The sequence below is a fragment of the Channa argus genome, chromosome 5 (genome assembly GCF_033026475.1).
Source record: "Channa argus isolate prfri chromosome 5, Channa argus male v1.0, whole genome shotgun sequence".
Classification (NCBI taxonomy): Eukaryota; Metazoa; Chordata; class Actinopteri; order Anabantiformes; family Channidae; genus Channa; species Channa argus.
The window spans coordinates 26,675,834-26,695,478 of NC_090201.1; the positions used below are offsets into that span (position 1 = coordinate 26,675,834).

Below are 19,645 nucleotides of genomic sequence, written 5' to 3' on the forward strand. Positions count from 1 at the left end.
CAACTCGATTACATTTTTGGCAAAGAAAATAAGTGGGTGATTATGTTCTGATGTGTTTTTTTTAATTTTTTATTATTAAAGTGTAACGGGGGCAGCGCGGTTATGGTGGTTAGGTTAATTGGTTTCTGAGCATGAATGGTTCTATGTACGTCTCCCAGAGATAGACTGGACACCTGCTCAAGTTGAACCCTGCGTCCTGCCCAATCACAGCTGGGATCGGCTCCAGCCCCCCTCAGTGGTTCCACACAGGATAAGCGGATACGCAGAATGGATGGATGGATAAAGTGTTACAGTTTGTAACAGAAAGCAAGTTGCAAGGAAATGGATGAAATGGATTTAAGGTGCAGACCATAGTCTTTCTCTAAACCTAAACCCAATGCTGTGAGATTAAACAAACCACAAAAACAAGGTTATGTTAATGCTGAAGTCGTTTTGGGGACAAAAGTTTAAGAACATTTTGCCGATTGTGCGTTTGAGACGACCCATCCTCGGTATATTCTGGTTGCAATTATGTTCCTCACAGTTTTGATGACAGCATATCTGTGGAAATCGTCATCTATGTACGGAACTGGTTTACTAAGCAAAGGACAGTCTGATAGACAAGATGTGTCTGACATAAAAGAAGCTAATTGAGATTACACTGTTCACTGCTTCTACAATATGCAGTCTGTACGCTGCAGAAGTCAGCGGCCTCCTCATTCAGCAGCACATGGATCTGGGCAAAGCTCACAGCGTAACACAACACAGACAGCAAAGCTGAAGCACATTTTCCCCAAGTATCATATGCAGTCAATTAACGCATAGCTGTCCCAGTGCAGACGCCGCCTCTGGCAACTGAAGCCTGGACGACAGGTAATCATTAGAGAACATGGGGCTCGCTGCACGCTGCCTTCCTCTTCTTCATTCCCCAACTTTTTTTAATAATATAATACATTTAGGGGCCCACGTGAAAGGTAGTAGTGAGATTTTTTTTTTTTCTTTCTTCCCTTCTTGTGGGCAGAGATGAGTGAAGTGTGTTTCTCGGTGGATTCCACACATTTTCATAATTATTTGTGTTGGTGTGACCCATTCAATTTTTTGCTGGATCGAGTCCATTTCAGCGAACTTCTAAAATGTTTCCATTTCACCATGAAGAAATTGGAGACTGGGTACACTCCCCAGATGGACATCGTACACTACGTTTTGAAGTACTGAATGTATCAAAGATGTCCTGATATTTTGCTTCTATGCTTGTTTTATGACTAGCAGGTGTCTCCTGTCCTTAGAGAGTTATTCTGCACGACACACTTGTTGTGAGCAGAAGCTACCCAGTGATCCTTGATCCTTAAAATGTATTTGCCTACTTATTAAGAGTGGACAGGTGTACCGCTTGTTGTAATGACAGGGAACTCTTGCTGTGGCATTTCCTACTCATGGATAAACATCTGCATGCTGCGAGCGATGATGTTGAAATTCTTCTTTGAGACTACCGTTGTGCAGCTTCGCATCAAAATGTGGGATTGGTTGTAGGGTTGGTTCCTCAATTCCCCAGCGTCCTTGAGCAAGATACTACATCTCTTTGGCCAGAGCAGCATCATGCATGGCATCTCCGTCCAAACTCTCTCCTGCCATGTGACCTTCTACAGTGGAGCTGAGGCAACAGGAGACACTGATTAAACACTGCACACTAGCTTGTCTTTTTTAGGGTTAAACTTTTAGCCACAAAATACTCCCAGCTAGGGGAATCATGGAAGCTAACAACATGGCCCTTTGGATGGCAAAGTCGATTGTTCTCCCACTTTGATCAAGACTAACATTTCTTTCACCACATTGTCATATGATATCATCAAGTCTCGGATGGATTGTTTTGTAGAAACTTTCATTGTCCCCAGATGATGATGATTCCTGACTGGCGCTTGTCATAGGAGAAATCTCAACATTGCCTTGTTGTATTGCCACAACCATTTGTAAAACTTTATACATCTTGGATGGATTGATAGGGATACGGTGGTAGAGTAGTTAGCGCCTCACAGCTCCCCAAACTGAAGCGACCAGAAGTCAAAAATGCGCTAGTGGCTGGCTGCAGTACAAGCCATAAACCCTGCCTGAAGTGGTTAGCGCTGCCGCCTCACTGCTAGAAGATTTCCAGTTGTGTGGGTTTCCTCCCTCAGTGCAAAGACATGCTTGTTAGTTTACCTGCTGACTCTAAATTGCCTGTAGCTATGAATGCGAGTGTGAATGGTTGTCTGCGTATATATGTGTTTCTCCATTGGCCCTTTGACAGACTGGAAAACCTGTCCAGGGTGGTTCGTGCCTCTTGCCCAATGACAGCTAAAAGTCACCCAGTGCAGCCACTGAGCCGTCCCAAGAGAGCTGCTGAAGACAAACGCTTTCCTCCAAGTGTAACCAAGATGGCTCCAGTCTGCATTCAAATCTGCAGATTTCTCATTAAGAGGCCGTTTGTAATCTTTCTGCCACTGTGCTGAACCACGGTTATGCTTGTTTTAGCTGTGCGTGTTGGCCCACATGGTTCTGTTATGCTTATAGCTCCACGCAGATTTATCCTCCTTGGTGCCATTGAACAGTGCTTTTGTTTTCATTTCCACAACAGCATGTGGTTCTAAGTGCAACTCTGTCGTGCAAGGAGTCAGCACAGGATAAAGAGGATATTACAAGCATCTTTGAAAAGCATCCTGCTGCTTTGTCTGGTAAATTTTGGCCCCCTGAAATTTGGCAATGGTTCAGTCAGAGTTTACGTCGATAACAACTTACTCCCATCTCTAAAAGGTATCTGGCCATAGACAATACAATAAAAGTGTTTAGGATAATGGTGTCATGACAACTGTTCATCTCAGATTCTGCAGTTGCTTAGAAAAGGTTCCAAGAGTTCCGTCCTTTGTCTAAGCTTTGCACTGAGCTCCTGGGACTTTAACACTGTACTGTGTGCTGATTAATGCAACGAGTGCCGTCGAATGAAAATCTCTCATGTTGCCACAGAGCAGCTATCAGCTCTAGTCCATGATCACCAACAGGAAGCTTTTGGACTTGGCCATAGCAAACCTGGACTTTTTGAACCTTTGAGCATCACTAAGGTAATACTCTATGTGAGTGTATGTACCTTTTTGACAATGTATGTGTAATTTGAGCCTTAGTTTTAGAAAACTGTACCCACGAGACCACTGATCGATGCCATAAAATTGATTGTAGCCTACATGGCAGTTAAGAACAAATATGTATCCGAATCTTGCACGAGGCCCATTGTCCTTGCTAGTCTTCATAATCAGCCGATGCTAACGTTTGCAGTTTGGACAAAGAAAACCCCATAAGGAGCAGTTAGATTCTTTTATGATTGTGGGGGAACTTTTATTAATAAGTTGTAAATCATTGCCACTAGTCAAGTTGTTGGTCTCAACTGCCATTCCTACATGATCACATTTGAAACACCGACCTCACTTTTCTTGCAGTGGCGCATCACTTCCCGTTCATATCTTCACACATTCAGTGAAGCATTTCTGTCAGGAAATTCCTCTCATTACAGAAACAACCAAACGTGCCACAAATTGACATGTACTGTTCTGTTGGAGACATTGAACAACAGTGTTTGCAACATACTGAAGTTAAGACTTGGTTGACTTCGGTCAACAGAACTATTTATATACGTGCACAATAGCAACACACGCAAGCCTTTGGTGTCTGTTTTCAATATTTCAACGGAGAAGTTGACCATCAAGACAATCGTCCAGAGTCAGAGTGAATCCATCGAGGAGTTTGTGATGTGGTCGTATGTATTTAGTGTTACGGTTTTAGAGGATGCATACGATTCAGAAGAATGGCCATGGGGACGGCATTTGTATTTCTGTGCGTCCACATCCATGGTGAGCTTGCATACATTTCTTTGTGTGAGTAGTCTGCCTGTGGTTAGGCCTTTATGTGACGAGCGGGGAGGTTTTCCAACGCAGCACTTGATTCAGATAAGATGGGTGAGGGAGGATTTGCTCCCAGGACACACCAGCTACAACCCATCTGCTTCACTGTGTGTAATTTACGTGTGTGTGTGTGTGTGTGTGTGTGTGTGTGTGTGTGAATGAAAGACACCTACTGTAGCAGAAAAATGACTTAGTGTTGTTGCCACACTTTGAATAAAGTCCTCAGGCCTTTTGCAAACTGGTAAAACTTCAACTTCAAAGAGGAACAAACCCGAACCCTCAACTGCTCAGGAACCTCCAACCTCCCAACATTGTTTTGATTCAATAATAACTTTTTTTTAAGTGTGGAGCTAGTTTTAACCTGTTCATGCAACTGCAGGAAAGTAAAAATATAAATAACAGAGGATTTTCCCCCCAAGACCGCAGAACTTTTCATTGCTCATTCAGTGATTTAACAGTCATCGATGCCAGAAATACAAAGGAAGAATAGGTAGCAATGAGCTTTGAGTCGTATTTGGAGAATGTGAATGCAAAGAGAGGTTAGACAGCAATAACAGCAAAAGCAGTAATTCTGAATATGGCACAGTATCGATAGTTCAGTTTGGATGACCTGAGAGATGTATGAGGCAGCTAACCAATGGTCAAATCCAGGAGAGCAGAGTCGAGATAGTGGTCTCTCCTCCCGTCTTACAGCAGCAGTGATGTGACCTGTTGTTCAGGAAATGCTCAAAGTGCCAGGAACAGATGGTCAGATGTGTTTAATCGGATAGTTGTTTGCTTGTAGCTCCTTGCTGTGGTGGATGAGCGACCTGCACCGCCATATCCAGCTGTTTGGGACTGTCTGCCAAGCCGCAGTTGAAATTTCTCCTCACACATGTGTATGAATGAATTCACCGACACGAGCACATGACCACACAGCGTCCACTGTATACGTTACGTCAACAAGACTGATCGTGCATACATCTACATTAGTAAAGAACATGTGTGCATCACATGCACGTTTCCAGTTTTTTATACGTTTGCAAAAGTTTCTAAAAGCATCCGTCCATTATCTGTAACCAGTTCAGGGTCGTGGAATGTTCACTGGGCGAGAGTCAGGGTACACAACGCCAACACAAAGGAAGACGTGGACAGACAGACGACCGTTCAACGCTTATTCACACCAATTAACCTAACGTACGTGTCTTTGTACTGTGGGAGGAAACCAGAGTACCAGCAGGGAACCAACGTAAGCATGAGGGAGAACTCCACACAGAAAGGCCACAGCCAGCTGGGGATGTGAACCGGGGACCTTCCAGCTGTGAGGCAGCAGTGCTAACCACTACACAGATGTGCTGCCCTTTCTATATTATCTATATCATTTTCACTTTGTAATTACAGATTAAAAAAAAAAAAAAAAAGTTACACCCCCTCCACCTAGACTGGGGAAAATAGATAGAGAGTAGAGGCATTTCAGGACAGCCTGTCCTCATCCCCATCATCAGCACAGCATCCAAGTTCAAAGGCATTGTGACAGCGTTACTAATGAAGGACAGATTAAAGGAATGAAGGGACGGAAGAGCTGGAGAGTAGAGACAGAGCTGGAAAAGCAGAAGAAGAGCTGATTGATTTAAGGAAGAGGATGAGGGGAGAAGACAGGAGAGGATTTAAAAATCCACTGTCTTAGGACGAGTTCCCATTACTAATGAAGGGCAGATGACAGCGGGGGGATTCCTGGCATGGCACCACAGCCTTCCTACAGTAGAACAGGGGGGAAGGGGGGCTCTGATGTAAACACTCATCATTGTAGCCTCTGACACAAGAGATAAACAACCAAATATCGATCAAAGCACCATGTGAGACGCAATCTGCAACCAACCTTCACTGTGGAATTAGGCTTTCGCTTCTCCACCGACGGCAACGTCGGTCATGCAAACAGCCGGCTTTGAATCAAAATGACAGTTTGAGGCTCGGTGGAAAGTGGGAACTCAGTTTTGCCCCCACCCCCCACCCCCCACCCCCACTCACCCCCTTCCTCTCCAAAAATACAACTGATATGCCCCTAAGAAGCGTGGTTACAACAGCAGCGCTGCGTTTTGAAGATTGATGGAACATGGTTCCATCTGTATTTTCTTTATCCTTGTAATAATCCATGTTGGGCGTCCGCCTGTGATTCTGATGGAATGAGGTGGAAGGAAAGCGAAAGAAGAAATGAGCCAAAATAAGACACAATTCTTTCAGAATCATTTGTGTATCATTTGTATCATTTGCTTTAAGAGTCACATGAAGCCAGAAAACTGCTCTTGATGAGGTCCCGGGTTGAACATTAGGCAACTGAGAGTGAAGCAAGAAGAGAAGTTTTAGAGATCTTTGCTTCCAAACTCAGACTCTGTACAAAGTGAGAAACATGTCGGGAATAAATCTTTCAAACACTCGACTGGACAAATGCCACGTTTTCTAAGAAGCTCTTGTAAATGCAGGACTTATTTTAGTTTTCTCTCAGAAACAGCGCGATGTTACTGGGCAGCCAGTTGTGTTGGGGAAGCGGATGGTTCGGTGAAAGACCATGTTCCCTGCTTCTCGCTGGCAGCTTTTACCTCAGCCTTTCCCCATTTTTTGGCTACACATTACCTGAATTTGACTGACCACATAGTATCAGACTATACTACCAATACTTGATTTCACACAGGAGGATGAAAAACTAATTTTGTAAGGATGCACAGGTGGGTAGATGGTAGGCTGGATGGATGACAGTCAAAGGATGGATGGGTGAATACATGGATGGACAATAGATCATGAATGGGTTAAAGATGGTAAGATAGGTAAGATGGATGACAGATGGTAAGATTTAGTTAATAGTTATAAAGGATGGCTGGATCAAATAAGGGATGGACGGATGGATGACGGTTAAGTGAATGGATTGACATGTATAGGTGAATACATGGAGGAGTGAACAGATAGATGGCAGATGGACAGAAAGAGACTAGATGATGATTCCTGTCATTGTGACTGACAGGTGAACGCTGTGAGGAGCATTTTTTGGTTTTGGTTCCCCTGACGAGCAGCTCAGTATTCACACCACACTTCACCGTGTCACAGTTTCATTTCACCTCCTGGTGTTTGCTTTCCTTCAGCTCCTCATTCTTTTCTCCCATTCCGCCTGCATTCGACTTGTAGCCCTCTGATGTCCAACCAACCTCTAAATCACCCTCAGTGCTGTATATTACAATGATTCCACTTTTAAACTGGGGCCAAAAATACTGAAGCTCCTTTCTCTGCCGCTGAACATCAAAACCACATTTTCTATCCAGGCTGCTTTTAATAGCACGAGACAAGTTTTAATCTGATGTCATGATGAATTGTCAACCTCTTATTCCCTGAGCCCTATAAAGTTTTGATCTGAAATTCTCTGGCTTTTAAATATGACATGAAATCTGATGTATCTGTGTGTTCACAGCAGACATTGAGGAGACTAAAACTAAAAGCTTTTTGTCTCTGTCCACTCGTGGCCAAATTCCCCTCTGAGAGCAGTGATACATCACTGAAAATATTTTAATGACACTTGTGGGAGGAGGATTCTCTGTGCAGACCAACGGCTGCAACCTGGATAAGAACCTGGGGCTTCACCCGAACATTTCCAGTGTGTAAAAAAAAAAGGATCCTCTGTAGGTTTGCACATTTTCCCCATTTACTATTTGATAAAATAGGGGAAACTGAGGGAGGAGGATGGAGGGATGTACATTAATGTAATGGCGCGATCTGGTCTTTGAAGGATGCTCGCTCCTGTCAGACCAGGTGAAGAGTGTCTTAATGGATGTCCATTCATTCTGGATCCGAGAAAAAAACACTACTTTGAGGCAGGACCAACACAGTAGGATCAGAGCGGCCAGTTTGTCCTTCAGCGTAAACGTGGGGTTAAACTGACAGCGTTAAGTGATTCAGTCATTTTTATGTACATAATTTGGGGGTGTGTCTATCTCCAGAACGTCCAATCGCTCCCAACCGGCCGTTAAACGTGTTTACAGTTTACTCAGTCGTCAGGTAGAAATCTGTGATGGTTGGTGGAAACAGTATTTATGTGTGAACTGTCCAGTCTTTGACAGTCTTTGCTCGTCTTCAGGTGCGTCCCCAGCTTTAGAGAGAGCAGAGCGCTGGCTTTATGTTGTACAACTCTGCTGTACACACTGGGTTTAAGGTTTAAGGCTTAGCTTCCCTGCAGTGGATCACTAAGACCCAAATGTCTGGATTAACTTTTGTTTTAGCATGTTTGCAGTGATTGCGGCTCAGTGTGTATTCAGAGCTTGATTCACTGGAATACAGTCGCTCAGCTGCTGTGGAAACAGTTAAATCAATGATCACTATGTTGGTGTAAGACTTGCTGAAACTTGTATCCTATAACAAAAGGCTACAGGAAGAAAATGCTATATTTCCATTGCATACGTGCAGAACCTTCCTACCATTACGTTTAATGAGTTGCACCTGAAGTGGGCCTGTGTGGAACTGAGCAAACAAAGTCTGCAGTTAAGCAGCTGTAACGAAAGACAAATGTGCCGCGAGTAAATACCCATAAAGATGCAAAGTTGGGACTAGAAATAAAAATATCTGTACTATTTAACATTTTTCTTTCCTTTCTTTTTTTTTTTTTTTTTCCCCATCTGTCAGAAAGAAAAAAGAACAACCAACAAGGACCTGGGAAAAAAAAGGAGAGAAAACTACAACAGTTGGGAGCCAGCAACAGCACTGGCAGCTCTCAGAACGGAACAGCAGACGCTGCCGCAGAGCACGAGGACCCCCGAGGACGGGACGCACGGCTCGGCAGCAGCCCCAGTCAGCGGACTTAGACCAAACCACTGTCTAATAACGTCTTTCATCAGCCTCTTACACTCTGATGAAGCTTTACTAACAAACACAGTGTTTCACCAAAAGCCTGTTACTGGAAACTTCATAATGAACAAATAAGTAAATGTTATGACTAAGAAATTCTTATGTTGTGATGCTTGTGAACTACGAGTCCAATTTCCATCCAAGGAATGTTGCAGACTTGCCAGTAAACAACCGTCCGGTCATGGTTGGATCCAGCATTATTCTGTAGTCTTGAGGTCAGAATTGAAAAGGGAAACATGCACTGTGTGTCAAATATTATGATTACAGAACTTAAACTTAACCACATTTAAAAAAAAAAAAAAAAAAAAAAAAAAAAAGGCTTCATTGTTTGCAGCAGCTTCCTCGTGTTATACAATTGGTGATATTGTGGCGATATGTTACCTACTGTTTAAAAGAAACAGCTCATCATCCTCATCTGGACTCCATCAAAGATGAACCGGTCAATGAAGTTGTCATTGCGTCAACCAAGCCCCCGATTTGCCCAGTACATGAAAAGAAACCTCACGGGCAAATGTCTTTAAAGTGTCTTTGTACTGACTTACAAATGCTGTATTTAAAGACAAAGATATCAGCCACTGTGTTTCATGGTTTGTTGTATTTGTCAGGGAGAAAAAGAAGGTTTTCTTTAAATATTTAGTTGCCCTGTGTTTCAGTATAAATGTGCAGTCTGCGGTGTCTGATGTTGCACAGGTAAAGTGAAGGTGTAGCTGGTTGAAGTTTTTTTCCCCCCACAGCTGATAAAAATCATCTGTTTATTGAGTTGCTTCCCAGTTGTACATGCATCAGTATTTCTATGACGAAATGGGATTTTCCTCCATAACGTGAACGTGTGTTTTAATAAATGTACATATTGACGCTGCTGTTACTGGTAGAGGTTTGTCTGCATGATTTCGCCGCCTGCTAATCTGAGTTGTGGATGAGTGCGAGCGTTGGCTTCAGGGGAGTCTGAGAGCACAAAAGTCAAAAATGCGTGGCTGGGCGTCAGTGTTGTGTTGTGTTCTGAGAGATAATGTGTTAATTTATTTTTGAGTGTTGTTTCTTTTGCAGATATGCAAATGAGAAATTGGCAAGACACACCGGGCAAAACTTGGCAGGAAGGGGACAAACTGCCGTTCGACGTCACTGGGTGTCTTTGTGCTGCATCATTTTTATTATATTTGTGCCGTTTTTTTCATGGCTGAAACACTTATTACTGACCTCATTTTAAATATGAAATGGCTGCATGGCCAGAGTTTAAAAATTAAATCCAATGAAAAGTAGTAATAAAGCAGTAGTTACTAAATGAACCCATTCAACCTGCAAATCACCCAATTAAGTCAAACCTGGATGATGAGTTACATGAACAAAAGGTCTGTGCATATTTGTACACATTGATTGTACAATACAAATGTATGTTGTATATATAAATACAGATTGTGCACATGTAATTATGACCCTGTTATGTAGCATATATTTTTATACTGGTTATTCAGCATAACGTGTACTTTTATATTCATACTTTTGCACCTTTAAACCAAGTTTCTAAAGAGACTAAAAGCTCTGAGCTCTTTCTCAGTAGTTCTCTGCTTTTACTAGATGCAATCACGAGTTGTTTTCCCCATAAATGTCTCTCTACCTGCTCAAACCAGGGCTGCTGCAGCCTCTCCCAGCATGCACTGTGCAGAAACCAGGCTGTTCAGTCCACTTCGGGGGCCACCGCAAACCACAGACCTGAAATGTTGACACACATTAAGAAGTGGCTGTAATGACGTGGGACAGAATTTGGTGTGAGGACAAAAGAAAGTTGAAAGTCATCTTTTATTGCACAATAAAAGATCACACATACCATGTTTTGACTCGTGAGATTGGTCCACATGGGAATACAGAGAGCTATAGTTACAAATAAGAAAAACGGAAAGAAAAGATAAAAACCCCACCACATAACTTACTTAGTAATGACCAGGTTTCTGACTCCAGGATCAGCCAGTTGGTGTCTTTTCTCCACTTTTTCAAAGAACGTCCTAAATAACATTGCACTTGATTCAGCTTCCCTGTATTAGTTATGCTGAGGTGGGTGGTTTCACAGACATGTCTGAACCTGCATTGCTGTGAGCCAAATCTCTACTGTCCAGCGCTCGTCGTCGTGCAGCTTTAAGATCAACATGCCTCTTAAAATTAAATACGGCAAAAAGCCTGTTTAGGAAAATGATGATCAACGCAGTGAAGTTTGACTTAGTGTTTGTCGGCCCTGTTTGTCATCGTTAGGGGAGCTGAAGGTTTTTGTGTGATCTTACTTTGTTAGAAATTGATCGTAAACGGCTTGGTAAAAATTATTGGTTGGCTTGGTTATAATCCATAGGACATTTGCATACTGTGCCTAGAAAATATCTCAGTGTCTGTGAAACCAACCTGTGATGAATTAAGCTAGAAACACCACATTTTCGATTCGTTCACTTTTTTAAATTTATGTGGCACATCGAGCAAAAGCTATGGAGTGTGTCTGCATTCTGAGGTTTGTTTATCCTCGTTCGAGCCAACTACTAATCAGCTGATAGGAGTTTAGTGTCTTGCTTAAGGAGACTTCAGCAGGCTGAATCTTTGACACTGGGCCCTTTAAAAAAAAAAACGAAAGCCAGTATTCAGGTGCTCAAAAAGAGGTTAGTGTGCACTGGTTACCTGCCAACTCCACACAATTAGGCCAACAAACAGTGACTTGATATTAAACAGGCATTTTCATTTTAAAGATGCAACTTTTTCTTTTTAAAGAAGGAAAAAAAAAAAAAAAAAAAAAACCCTAATCCGCATTAAAAAGGTCTGATTCTAAAACTAGATTTCGATGACTGAAATGCTATTTCGGCTAAAACTGAATGAGCTGTAATTGTGTAGATCTGTGCTTGCTTTCTTGTTCGGGTGTGAAGTGGTCTTTTTAAGTTTCCGATTAACTGCCAGAGCTGCTCCCGAGACTAGTTTTCAGATGCCTCCTAGTATACAGTGAAAAAAAAATGCACATTTGATAACAGGACCGACCTGTCGGCTGCATTAGGGTCCTAACTAAGGACACTGCATGTTGTTCCAGCTCAAATGTTGGATTACTGTATGGCACAGTTCCCCCAACTACCTGAACAATGAGATCATTTGTATACATGCAACTCCTCTGTCATTGTAGCTAAAAAGCAGATTAGCAGGAGATGAGGGGAAAGCAGATAGTTTAACTTCCATGTGAACCAAAATGCTTTTGTCTTTCAAGAGACGTTTAAGAGTAACAAAGCCAGCCATTAATCAGCCGTGAGACAATTAGGCAAAGACGAGATCTGTACAATAAATACATTATTCATGATGAGATAAATGTTTACAACAGTTTCAGGTGACCATTCTAAAGAACATTTAAGTTAACCAAAACTACTTCAATGAAAAAAAAAAAAGAGAACACTGTTAAAGTAGGCGTGATGTGACATGAACAGACGAAACGGAGCCATCGCCGTGACCAACCACTAGCTGTTGTCACATTCTGCACCCAAGATTTAGTTTCAAGTTTTTACATTTAAAAAAAAGAAAAAAAGAAAAAAAAAAGTCAGTAACAGGAAATGATGTGCATACATGGGCTGTGGAATTAAAAGTACGATCATTTTGCAGTGGTAAATTACAACTGGCTTCCCCTTGGGATTTTCTGATGCATTGTTCTCAGGAATGTCAACAAACACAACAACAATCAAATACTTGCGTTGGATACATACTGTATTGCGCGTGTGCATTATCATTCTGGATGGGACAGACGCCAACCTAAAGTTCTCCTGCAGTAAGCGAATGGTAGAAGAACAGAAAGCCATTGTTAAAAGTTCAAACCTGTTATTTCTCAACCTGCGTCTTGTTCGCTTTTCGCTCCTGGGCTCAAAGCAGAACTCTGCTCGAGTGCTGATTAAGCAGCGTGAAACCTTCACAGCGTTCCAAACGTTCTTCCACCGAAAAGTTGTCAAACCTTCGATTCCAACCACAAAGTAAGAGTTGAGGAGCCACTGACATGGATTTGCAGTACTACTGTGTAGCTTTACCTTTGGTTGGACTCAAATGTTTGTCAGAATTTTGTATCGACTCTCTGCACCAATCAATATCTTGCGGGAGTTTCCCCCATTGGGCAGGTAAGTAAAACACTCACCCAGTCAATGCGATTTATAGTACTAATGCAGAACTATGTGTCAAGAGCCAGGTTGAACAACTGAGATTTACACTTTATGCTCTTTAAATTACTTTTTCCTGTAATGACTGTTAGATCTCTACCTGAATAAATGATGATTTGAATGATAACTATGGGAACCTGCTTTTCCAAAGAGAATCGAAAGAACTTTTAGAGGCACTGGTAAGGACAGTCGCTTTTCCTTCACTTCCCATTTACGCTGTGACGGAGATAATTGACAGTGATTTGGATGCTTGTACCCTTCGCATTACTGCTGACTTTTAAAGATAATGCACATCACCAAGGCTGTGTACACAAACTGAACACAACTACAATAACATGTCCCTATATGGAGATGTAACAGAACATCTATACAAACCTACTAGCTAAATAAGGCATTTTACTTTGAATAATACATAATGAAACCAAAAGAGAAAGAATGTCTTATTTGGTGAAAGTTTGGCAAAGCAAAAGGAATAGCATAATAAATTATATATAGCCACAAACTTGTGACAAGGCAACAACTATGTTTTTTTTTTCCCCCCAAAAGAAGAAATGTGACTTGTAAGGACGTGACGGCAGTAGAAACACAGCTACACAACGAAATGTGTGCGCATGCATGCACACGTACACGCTCTTCCATTACCACACACTCTTATGCACATATTAATCAAAGTAAAGACAGAAACAGGTTAACATTCACTAAAAAAAAAAAAGAAAAAAAAAAGACATTGTGCAAAAATAATGTTTTCATGTATGAAAACAAAAGTCCAACATCATCAACAGAAACATTTGACATATACCCCTAAAATACAGACCCTGTTGTGAAAAGACTAAATAAAACAGACTTCCATCCATTTAATGTACAGTACAGTCTGTGTGATACAGAAAACACTGGGACGACACTCAATGCAAAAATCCCCCTTGCATATGTCAAGTATTTTCCCCCCAATGGAGAAACAAAGGGCTAAATAAAAAATTATGCAATGGAAACAAAAAAATTAATACACAGCGATAGATTTACACAATTAGAAACTCTTAGTATGAACTGCTATAAAACGTATTTAAGGGAACGAAGGGGAACAAAGGAACGGCACTCTTCAGTCCACTTGGTATCCCTCTTCTTCCTGTTTTAGCTTTTCCACATTCCTAAAGAAAAAAAAACTGACTATTCCCTTTCCGTGGACAGATCCTGGACAATAATCTCTCTCTGGACACACAAAAGACATGATGCTACAGGTTGGGATTGCAACCATTTTGTCACTTTGCACTATTCCTGGTGAGCCAGTGGCCTGGATGGAATTACAACTGACTTCTTCCAAGTTAATTCCACGTGGGACTCCAGGGCAAAAAAAAAAAAAAAAAAGAACTTTTTAATTACTCTCCTCCATTTCTGCACAATTCCCCCTCACCCCCCCCAGGACTTTGCAGGACAGGATACAATCTAATCTCCTACTGCCCTCTGGTGGCTTGACTGTGTGCTTAACTTTGAAATTCCTGTTCTTGGGATTAGGCCTGATGATCAGAAAGAAGGGCAATCGGAGTTTAAAAATTCACATGATCTAAAAAGTAATGAAAGAAATTAATCTTATGATTGTTCTCTGCTTTCATCAACAAAGCTAATAAAAAAAGGGGAGTTCTTGTTCTGAATTCTATAAACATTTCCTGTTCCCGAATTCTGGACTCTGTTGTAAATGACACCTGAAGTGTGGATGTACAGAGAAGTTATAGCAGCAACGGCATCGCACTGACACAAACATAAGGCAAAAGAAAACTATGAATGACACTTTATAAACCATAGGGAGAAATCAAGGTAAAAACATCCCTGCCAAGAACCTTTTAAAACCTCACTTGAACTGTGATTTTTGACATAATTGTCAATATTATAGCCACAATTTTAGCAGGGAAACACCAAGTTGTGTTTTTTTTTTTAAATTTGGCAGATTTCTTACCTGTACTAAATATGAACTGTGGACAATCATGATCTTGGATTATTGGGATTTCAAAGAAAGCTCCACTCTTTAAAAAGTATTTGGACTGTGGTCTGTTTTCTTAGTAGAGAAGCTCTTGGATATTCGTCTTACGTTTGTCAGGATTTTACCAACTCGGCTGGGAAAAGGTTGTTTTAGTGTCATATGTCTGGGAACCCTGGTTCAGACTCATCTGTCTTACAAAGTTACACTTCCATGTTCGTACAGCCTGCAGGTTTTCGAACATTACTGTAAGATAATCCAATAAATAGATATCACTAAATTTAGTGGAGTGTGCCAGAAGTCAAAAGAACAAGACAGTACTCATTTGAAAAGGCTGTGTTTGAACCTTAAACATAAGATACACAAGCTTCTCTGAATTCCCAAACTGTGGTGAGAAATTCAGAGCGACTTTAGAAAACCACCTCTGACTGACGTGCCTCAACCCTGCAGTCATCTTCATTTCTCTATGCAAGCACAACAAACCGAAGCTGCACGTCCAAAGCTTTTGTCAAAATAGACCATCTTGGATCACGCTGAGCTTCTACTCGTATTGATATTTCTGCCAACGTACTTCCTCGGTGGTGCAGTGTGTGTTCCTGTTCAGAGGCGTCCTCCCCCAACTCAGTCTCGATGTAGAATGAAGGGGAAGAATACACAGATCATTTCTTACACGAGTTTTTTTTGTATACAAGGAGGGAGTGGAGACGGTGGGTGGGGTCTGGGTATATAAACATGACCGAGTTGAATATAATCATTATTGTTATTAGTCATCATAATAAAAGTCTTTACATGAACACTGACTGACAGACACGGCACAAACTTTACACTGTTGCTCAGTCGAGAAAGAGGGCAACAAGAGAGACCGAAGGAGAGAGCAGGAAGTGGTTCGTTTCTGTCCTCTGCAGTTTGTCTCGTCTCCTACGCTTCCTCTCCTTCCACCTGTCTCAGCTCGTCAGTTTCCTGCGTCTCCCCTTGTATTGCCTCTAGTTCTTTATCCTCCAAATGTTCCTCGTTCTCCACTGCCGCCGCTCCCTCGGGTTGGTTATAGGAGTCTGGTTCCTGGGGCGCTGAAGGCCCTTCCGCGCCATCTCCTTGCCCAGCCTGGGGCTCCTCAGTCGGAGATGGGCGTGGGTCTGGAGTCGAGGTAGGGGGGATAGAGGGAGACGAGGAGGAGGCTGGGTGGAACGTAACACTGGCTTTAACCGTACTTTCTCTTTCCTCCACCTCTCCCCTCACCACTTTCTCCTTGTCGTCCTCTCTCTCCGCTTCCTCCCTCCCTTTCTTCCTCCTCCTCTTTGGGCTTCCTGGGGAGCCATCTACTGCTCCAGGAGGCATTGCAGGCAGTGCCATGATGCCACCATGTGGCAAGAACATGTGGGGGTACAACAGGCCGTGTGACATGCCCGGGATGAGGAAGGGGTTGAAGGTAAGATGGCTGCCAGTGCTGGCGCCCAGATGTGCAGAGCTCAGATGGGCCCTACTGGTGGAGGTAATGATGGCCGCTGCCTCAGCTCCTCCTGGCCTTTTGTTAGCTTCTGCTCCTCCTTTCTCTTCCCGGCTCCTCTCGTTGTCACCACCTGTAACCAAAACGGCAGTACTCTCCCTCTCAGCAGGTGTCGTCGATGAGGGGCTGGAAGCCTCAGATGTAGAGGGTGCAGTTGTGGTGGTGACTTTTGCAGCAGACAGTGCAGAAGAAGAGGATGAGGAGGAGCTGGGGTGAGGAGGAGGTAGTGGAGGTGTGTGCGCCATCATCGTGCCAACGCTGAACAAGGCATGTTGGGGGATCGCAGCCCCATGGGGGTGAGGGATGCCGTGCAGCATCATGGGTAACATGCTCAACCCGTTCTTGGCGTCTTCCACCGAAGCTCCAGCTCCTCCTGCCTGAACTGCTGCAGAGAAGCCATGTGGAAATCCAGCTGCCATGATCCCAGAGATGGGGATTCCAGGAATACCACCACGGAGGTTCTGCATGGCCACCATGGAGTCCATGCTGCCGATTAAGCTTCCGTTCATGAAGAGGGGGGGCCCAAGGCCAGATGAGGAGGAATCGGAGATGGACAGGAGGGGTTTAGGCATCTCGCTGCGAGGACGTCGCCCACGACGCCGAGAGTTCGGGTCTCTGTTGACTGGTTCTGTCAGGATCCGAGAGAACTTACCCTCAGGGAGGAACCCCTACAGATTTAAGATTAGAGTTAGTACATCATCTACACTGAATAGATTATAGAAATTGTGTTTTTTTTTTTAAAAGCAAGGAAAGAAAAGAAGAAAAATACTAACAGAATGTTTGACCACATCAGCCCAGTCTGGAGCTACATAGTACTCTGAGTTGGCATCAAGCCATCTGGAAAGCTCCTTTATGGCTGGAGCCATAGCACCACCAAGCTGCAATGTAAAAAAGCCAGTTCAGGTATTTAATAACAAACATATTCATATTCAATAGTTAGGATTTCTCCTGCTTCTCTGCTTCACAGCCTATAATAACAGTAGATGACACCATAGCACCACTAAGCTGCAACAAAAGGAAGCACAGCGAGATGCTTTCTACTGAACTTTCCTGCTAGAAAAAAAAAAATAGAGCTACATTTTTAAAATACAGATTAACCGATATGCATTTGCTGCTTAAATTCATGTGTGTGTGTTCTACCCTGCGTCCAGTGCCTCGGTGCACAACAGGAACCCTCTCCTCCCCCGTCAAAGAATTGATATCCAGCTTTGTGGGGTCTTTACAGCGATGCCTCCTTTGCTTTGGACGCTCCACAAAGCCATGTAACAAACCTGCTCCAGACTGCAATATGAAAAAGAGGAACATGAAGGTGGTAAAAAAAACAATTTCATCTCAATTTAAATATACAATGTGTTGTACTGTAACCATCCGACTTACGTGAGTGAATCCAGGTAGATCCATGCTATAGCTTGGATTCTGCCTAAGCCACTCAATCAGGCCTTTGCTGGCTGCCTCTCTGTCGATGGCCACGATCTCTGGCTGAGGAGGTGTCTGGGTGGGGGTGGGAGTAGTAGAAGAGGAGGAGGGTGTGGGAGGACCTGCGGGTCTCTCTGATGGAGAAGGGGACGGTGAGGATGTGGAGGAGGAAACCGAGGAGTGGCTGATCGCTTCCACCCGGCCCTGTGGACAAAAAGACAAAGACACACACACACACACACACACACACACATGCAGGTGTTTAACGTCTGGAAACTGAGTAGGGAGATGGATTTTCCACTCGAATCCAGTGTGTTTTTTTTTTTTAATCGAAGGTAGGACTTTTTCTCCCAGTCTACCCTAAGCGTGGTTTCCCTCTTCCACACTGAACTCAACAAGTATAACTGCTCTGACAGTGAAAAGGTAAAAAGGCCCCTCCGCCCTTTACCCACCTGTGTCTCAGAGAGGTGCAGTCCTCGGCTCTTGGTGAACTCAGAGTACAAAGCTTCCACATTTCTCCTCCGCCCTCTTCGCCTCCTCAGTGAATCGTCTCCCCTCAGGCTTCCGTTAACTATTTGCCCTGTTACAGGATGGATGAGCCCGGCCTGTAGAATCCCAGCCATGTCTATTCCCACAGAGCCTGGTAAGGGAGCTGTGATAGGGGGCGGTGGTGGCGGCAGCTTATGACTGCTGCCAGCACCGGCCCCGTGGTGGCTGATTGCTGGTGCAACCACAGCTTCACCTGTTCCAATGCCGCTGGTGGTGCTTATTTCTCCAGATGACTTGGTTAGATCAATAGCTGCTTCTTGCCAACCATTAATCAACATGGCTCCTGTACGGTGGGAGGGTGGAGCCACCACAGGCACTTTCTCACCAGTAGAGCTGGTGGTGGCAGCAGTGTGGCATGGTGATGCCGATTTCCCAGCTAAAACCTTGGCAGCAGCTGCGGCAGCGGCAGCTTCGTAATCGAAAGACCTCCGACCTCCCGCTCGTTTGAGCTCGGGAAGGAAAGGAGGAGCCACGAGCCTCTCCTGTAAGAGAGGCAAGGAGGTGAGGCGCCAAGCTCCGCGCCCACAAGCACCGCCCCGCGGCATGTACTGTCAGGGTGGACAGGGTGGGTGAGGGGTAGACAGGAATGGGAGAGAGATGATGGATTTGTTAAACATACATATGGACTGAGACGCAACACAGAGGCGGCTGTCAACCAGACCTGGGTATAAGCATGAGCCCAAGACCTCGAAACACATTTTGAATTTGTTCATCATATTTTAGTAGTGGTGTGTTCTCCAATTGTCTCTCTTTAAAATGGATACAGAAACTTTTCCTATACTTGCTAGTAAAAGTCTGATTTTTACACTATGATTAACTGCCCAAGTCTGATATCAACATGTATAATATCAGTGCACAGAGACAGGGAATTGTACAAAAAAAGCAACAAAGCAGTGATGTGAACTAGAGGTGCCCAGTGCCACCTGAAACACTATGTCCAAGTATTTTGTATTATTCCTGAGCTGTAAGCTAGTGAACATCAGTGAATTGCTTTTGAGTAATAAACATTAAATCGAACAAATACACATTAGATGATACATGTGTAAAATATAAATGCACCATATATATGATTATTTTATAAAAGTTACGGCACATGGCTGTAACATCTATTATGCAAAACATTCAAATGACTGTGTCTCTGGGTTTAGTAGGAGGACAAGTTAAAGTAATGATGCACAGTGCAGCTTCCTTGAGTATTAGCCATCTAAGAATCTTACACTACGAGTGGTTTCAACTGGACACCACTTGCATGAACCATGGCATGAGACATTGGCGATAAATGCAG

At 43.3% G+C, this 19,645-nt stretch overlaps 2 protein-coding genes across 11 annotated transcripts in view; one reads left to right on the forward strand and one right to left on the reverse strand.

Annotated features, from left to right (window-relative positions):
• rspo4 (R-spondin 4) overlaps positions 1-9,042 on the forward strand; it is a 31,905-nt gene extending 22,863 nt beyond the window's left edge. For all 3 annotated transcript variants that reach the window (XM_067504008.1, XM_067504007.1, XM_067504006.1), the window contains one exon: positions 8,547-9,042. In XM_067504008.1, the coding sequence (XP_067360109.1) occupies positions 8,547-8,725 (179 nt within the window). In that variant the 3' untranslated portion in view covers positions 8,726-9,042. The remainder of the gene's footprint in view (positions 1-8,546) is intronic.
• A 1,504-nt stretch (positions 9,043-10,546) lies between these two features.
• The window catches only part of chd6 (chromodomain helicase DNA binding protein 6), an 88,890-nt gene continuing 79,791 nt past the window's right edge, over positions 10,547-19,645 (reverse strand). For 6 of the 8 annotated variants that reach the window (XM_067504001.1, XM_067503999.1, XM_067504003.1 and 3 more), the window contains exons 41-45: positions 18,264-18,908; positions 17,773-18,015; positions 17,536-17,676; positions 17,169-17,273; positions 10,547-17,063 (exon numbers count right to left, since the gene is read on the reverse strand). In XM_067504001.1, coding sequence (XP_067360102.1) covers positions 15,810-17,063; positions 17,169-17,273; positions 17,536-17,676; positions 17,773-18,015; positions 18,264-18,908 — 2,388 coding nt within the window. In that variant the 3' untranslated portion in view covers positions 10,547-15,809. The remainder of the gene's footprint in view (positions 17,064-17,168; positions 17,274-17,535; positions 17,677-17,772; positions 18,016-18,263; positions 18,909-19,645) is intronic. The other 2 variants (XM_067504004.1, XM_067504005.1) reach the window with 2 other exon arrangements.